The 6,023-nt window shown below is 44.3% G+C and overlaps 1 protein-coding gene across 1 annotated transcript; it reads left to right on the top strand.

Moving 5' to 3' along the window:
* Positions 1-2,574: 2,574 nt before the first annotated feature.
* Positions 2,575-5,565, top strand: LOC123163456 (momilactone A synthase). The gene is made up of 3 exons (XM_044580979.1): positions 2,575-2,754; positions 3,011-3,085; positions 4,648-5,565. Exons 1-3 carry the CDS (start codon positions 2,726-2,728, stop codon positions 5,459-5,461), a joined length of 918 nt encoding a protein of 305 aa, XP_044436914.1. The 5' UTR covers positions 2,575-2,725; the 3' UTR covers positions 5,462-5,565.
* Positions 5,566-6,023: the final 458 nt, after the last annotated feature.

Here is a 6,023-nt window from a genome sequence, read left to right as displayed (position 1 = left end):
ACTCTTTGTGTTTCATAAGTGTGAAAAATTGTCATTCACAATTGTACAATTAAAAAGATGTGATTTTTTGTGAACCAAGCCAATAACACATTTGTGAATTGTGAAATAATAACTACAGAAAGTGAAATTGTAATGTATGATTGTAAAACTGATTATTTGAAAATGTGAAACAGTGTATTTCGAAACTGTGAAAATGTGTTACTTCACTAATGTACAATCTTTTGATCTTTTGAAGTAAACTATTACATTTAAATTTTATATTTGGGTTAAATAGGTTTCTAGTTAAGTAGGTTGGTTTCACATATTTCCACTGAAATAGGGGTTTTCCACATTTTTCTAGTGAAGTAGGTTTGATGGAATATGAAATGTTGAAAATTTAAAATGTTTGAAATGTATCCATGATTGGTCTAGTTTCAAAGGTCTTAGCGCCAGGAGTTCCAATTTATAAGTTATTTCAAAAATAAACTTATAGTTTAAATAATATAGACATTTTAATTTAGCTACGGTGAAATAAAAGGTTGGGTTTATGCGTGAGAGAAGAGAGAGAGGGGGTTGTCACATGCTGCCGTCACTGCCATCTCTGTCGTAGGAAGGACAACAGTGGGGGGCAATAGTTGTGTTAGGCATGGTATTGAATATGTATAGCAGAAAAGGAGAAGCAATAGTTGTCCACAACCCAAATCTTAAAGCAACTGATGTATGGTGAGATGGTTGTCGGTAGGCACCGGAACCGCTCAAAAAGAGTTTGCGCGTGGTGGGGAGCTTCAGGGCGTCACCAGAGAAGGGGACGAGGGCTAGGGGTGGTTTCGACGTGGACGTGCTCCGAGACAGTGCCGAGCGAATGGAAATTATTTTTAGAACGAGACGCAAATGAGTATATTTGAGTATCCGAAGCCACGATGAATAAAATTTTTACTCCTCTAAAGAGGATAAGGGATCGGCTAGGTCCGGTTTTACCCTTCCATACTGGTTAGAGAAGTAAAAAAGTTGGTTTTGAGGGATCGGCTAGGTCCGATTTAACCCCTCCAATCCGATTAGAAGAGTAAAAATTCGGTTTTGAGGGATCAGCTAGGTCCGGTTTAACCCCTCAAAACCAGTTGGAGGAGTAAAAATTCGGTTTTGAGGTATCGGCTAGGTCCGGTTTAACCCCTCCAAACTGGTTTGAGGAGTAAAAATCCGGTTTTGAGGGATCAGCTAGGTCTGGTTTAACCCCTCCAAACCGGTTAGACGAGTAGAAATTCGGTTTTGAGGGAGTGGCTAGGTCCGGCTTAACCCCTCCAAACCGGTTGGAGGAATAAAAATTCAGTTTTGAGGGATTGGCTAGAGATTCTCTTAGTTTCTCATCCGGAGTGTTATCTAATCCTGGCTCCGCCACTGTCTTGAGGCGAGGCTACCTTCCATCTTGTACTCGATGGGATAAAGCTTTTGCGGGCACGCACCTAGCCAGGCACCAGTGCAGTACTCGCCACGACAGATGCATGAAACCTTAGCAATTGTTCTGCAACTTTGAATTTTGTATGTAGATATTTAGAGTGGCACTTTCATGTTGTCAATTACAGATTTGAGAAAAAAAAAATCAAGGTACTTGGCACCTGCACTAGCTCCGATTCAAGTACTTGGGAAAGTGGCAATGTTTTACATAGCCTAAAAATAGTATTATGCAGTGTTATTTTTTGTGAACCTTTTGATTTTACATAAAATATCTGCTTTATTTAGAAAACAGGGTCAAAGCAACTTTCTAGATAGTCTCCCAATCGACTACAGGCCTACATATTGGTAGGGATTAATTGTTCCATTATGGTCGTATTTGCTTCATTGTTCAGAGCTACTCCCTCCCTCCGTTCCATAATATAAGATCGTCTCTCAAGCTATGTCTTGAGAAACGATCTTATATTATATTATGGGTCGGAGGGAGTATAACTAGTGATAAGTGGACCCATCATGGTTTCATCAATCACCAACAACTCTTACACGCATCTAGCTGGCAAGATGTGGCAACACCAAATTCATAAGTCTAGCCACAATGGGTTGTAAAATAGACTAGTAACATGCATATGTTACTAGTCTATGTTACTACCTCTATAGTGGGGAGTAACATATGTGTGGTAACATGCAACACTTCATTTATTAGGTTATAGACTCATCTTGCCTTGATATGTGTGATGTTACTCATACTACTAGTAACTAGCTATGTTATCACTTTCCTCTCTTTCTTTATTATTTGCCACATCATCTATTTTGTCTAGATATGTGTGATATTACTATCTATGTTACTCTCACTGTGGGTAGTCTAATGGAACTCTTAACAAAAAGTTCCTAAATTCACACACTGACTTTTATATGAAGAGCCGGTACACGTATTTTACAATTTGGCTGTCCCTTGACCCCCTTCTTGCGAAACCAACATGCATTTTATTTATTTCTTAAGGCCTCTCACAATGCTCCACGTTGGGTGGCCTACACTGACCCAAAAGACAGTGAGGGCGTGTAGGAAATTACGGAGTACTGTACCCTTAAATTGTCCTCATAATGGTGAGATAATTAAGGTTGTTGGCTGCAAGGGGATGGGACAGGACAGGAGCTCCTCCGCTGTCGCTTTTACTCTATTTAAGCAGCTCCAAGCACACCACCATCTTTCACACCCACACAAAGCAGAGCAAGTGAGCAACCCCCTCTCTCTCTCTCTCCCTACCCCAAGATCCAAGAACACAAGACGAAGGTGAAGATGATGCTCCGGCTCGTCCGTGAAGCTAGGTACTTCATTTGATTCTCCTCACTTCACTCCTCTCCCTGTCTCAACAGGCTTCTGTTCTGACATATGAGGTTTTTCTTACTGTTATATGCTCATATGCATGTATATATGTGTGCCTTCTTCTGATTAGATTTGTTGGATCTTGCATTCTTGACTTTAGTAGTCGTGCATATATGACATGCACACCAGAAAGAATTAGTTCTAGGTTGTGGAATTATGATATGTAGAATGTTAACTTCCTCTTTTCTTCGCTTTTAGGAGGGCGGCGGCTTCCTCGGAGTTGGTCGACAGGGCAGGCGCCAGGCGGTGGCTATCGACGGCAATGAAGGGAAGGTAAGAGTAAGAAAAACACTAGCTGCATTCATTAGATGTACTCCTGCTTGGTGATCAGACAGGAGATCATGCACATACGGTGGATCTCTCCGTCGAGACTTGAGAGGGTGGGTGCTTATTAGAGTAGTTTCATCATGAGAGAGAGAGAGAGAGTTGGAAGCTGGGCATGTGCATGAATGTTTGGTGGCGAGTTGGAAGCTCGGCAGCTTCCAAGAACAGTGCACTACTGTTCCCAAAAAGCGAAGCCGGCAGGGGACAGTGCCAAGAGCTTTCACCGGTAGCAAGAATCTTTATGTTAAATTATGCGCGCGAATGCTGGATTTTGTAGTCGTATGACCCAACACCTTTTCCCTTAGATAATCCTACCTTTTTTTGCATGCATGCTGATCACTTTCTCAGACAGATCACGATTGTCCGTGTCCTCTTTTTCCTTCTTTTCTTCACTGTTTGACTCTTTGCATATCAAATCGGATTTCATCCTATAATTTGTTGTTCGGAATCATCCTAGTTGTTGTAAAAGATGCCTAATTCGGAAAAAGAAGAAGGATTGCAGCTTCTTTTCTTTACTATATGCCCTGGTGCTTGTAAGCATGCACGCTATATTTCTCTTCGTAGCCTACATACATTCTATCGATTTTACCCTGGTACATCATGTTAATTTTATTCATAGTTTTAAAAACCGAACCGACGACCAAACTAGTGTAGCTGTCGATTCATGTTTTCCCTTTCCGATAGGTGGGTTTTTTTGGATTCAATATCATTAGGAAAACGTACAAATACAGTTATTTTTTTAATTGGACAAATACAGTCAAATATGTTTTTTAGGGAAATACAGTCAAATATGTGTGTGCGCAAGAAGACAAGCTAGCCCAACTGGCCACTATGCTGAACTAAAAGTCCAATTGGTCCCATTCACGCCACCTAATTTTAGCACCATTTATAGGACCCCCAGCAGCGTGCCGTAGAGCCGTCTGGTTCGAGCTCCCTTGTTTTCACAAGCTCTTTTAAAAATTGATTGTCTTACCGGAAATTTTTGGGCTGGCCTCCTTGTCCCGGTCTGTAAAGAATCTGAAAAGGCGCAAGTTTTGGCTTTTTTCCATTCAAACCGAAGGTCTGGTCTGGCTCTTAAAAGTATGTTTTCATGTCCATCCCACTTCCCATTTAGTAGAAGGTTATAGTTGATACACGGAATTATTGTGCACACGACAAACAATATGAACAATATGCTGCCATTTGTTGCGATGCATGGACATGTTGATTGGCTTGTCATCCAAAAATCGTCTCCACGCTATCGTGTGCATAGCAGTGCTCGTTTCAGTGCTTGCAGTCGTTGCTAGATGGTCTACGGATCTGGATGTAATTTTTATTATTTTTAGTATTCGTTGAACTATCAGTCGTTGATTGGCTTGTCCAAAAATCGTCTCCATGCTATCTGGAAGTTCTTCTCGCAAAAAAAAACATAAACTCTAGTCTCCAGAACTTTTCAATCAGTCCCCAAGAAAACATGCAAATTTCATCTCGTTTTTTTAGTCTAACATGCAATTCCATCTAATTTTGTGCAGGCTGGAGGGAAAGACTGCACTGATAACCGGAGGAGCAAGTGGGCTCGGTAAGGCCACAGCCCATGAGTTCATCCAAGAGGGCGCATGCGTAGTTCTCGCCGACATCAATTCCCAGCTGGGCCTCCAAACAGCCGAGGAACTCGGCCCGCAGGCCCACTTCATCCACTGCGATGTCGTCCTCGAGGACAGCGTCGCCGAAGCCGTGGACGCCGCCGTCGCGATGCACGGCCGGCTCGACGTCATGTTCAACAGTGCTGGCGTCGTGGGATCCCTCTCCGGCACGTCGGAGATGGCAACCCTGGACCTGGACCAGTTCGACGACATCATGCGAGTGAACCTGCGCGGCACTCTGGCTGGGATCAAGCACGCGACGCGCGTCATGGCGCCGGCGGGCTCCGGCTCCATACTCTGCATGGGCAGCATCAGTGGTATCATGGGGAGCCTCGGCTCGTACCCCTACTCGCTTTCCAAGCTCGCCATCGCCGGCATCGTCAGGACAGCCGCCGCGGAGCTCGCCCGTCACGGCGTCCGCGTCAACTGCATTTCGCCACACGCCGTCGCGACGCCGATGGTGGTGCGGCAGTTCTCGCAGATGCTCCAGGGCGCCGACGAGGCCACGGTGACGGCCATCATCCGGAGCCTCGGCGAGCTCAAGGGCGCCGCGTGCGAGGCGGTGGACGTGGCCAGGGCTGCCGTCTACCTCGCCTCCGACGACGGCAAGTACGTGTCCGGCCAGAACCTGGTTGTGGACGGTGGGTTCACCACCTACAAGTATATGAACGTGCCGTTCCCCAAGCCGCAGGATAGTGAGTGAGTGAGGGCTTTTGTTCTTTGGTGTAGAGGTGTTGTGATTTTTGTGGTTTCAAGTGTGGAGTGACGATTAATCCCAAGTGTCGACTGTTTATTTAACTGCGGCTCTGTCATAGATATTTTTTCAGACCAAGTATCTTTTCTTTTTATCAATTTGTTTTAAAAAATATATATTAATATCGCGAAGATATCAATTACACCCAACCTCTGCACCAACAAGAAGTCATAAAGACATCCAGGATGCACACAGCTCAAAAAGAAAAGAAATGAAATGAAAAAAAAGACCTCGCCACAGTGACCAACTCCTCTCAATAGCAGCTCACGAACCACCACCAATGATAACACCCGGAAAACATAAAAGGTCTCCAAAAGCGACGCCTTCAAGAAGGAAACAGTGCACAAGCGCCGTCGTCGCCCGATCCAAGATCATAGGTTTTCACCCTGGAGAAAGACCGAGCTCTCAAAATAATACCTTCAACAAGGCAATTGCCATGCACAAACCACTGAAGGCCAAACCTTAGGTTTTCAGCCCAAAAGTCACGACTCGACACCCGAGGAGCACCACC

Source organism: Triticum aestivum, chromosome 1D (assembly GCF_018294505.1).
Source record: "Triticum aestivum cultivar Chinese Spring chromosome 1D, IWGSC CS RefSeq v2.1, whole genome shotgun sequence".
NCBI lineage: Eukaryota > Viridiplantae > Streptophyta > Magnoliopsida > Poales > Poaceae > Triticum > Triticum aestivum.
This window is presented reverse-complemented; position numbering and strand designations above follow the sequence as displayed.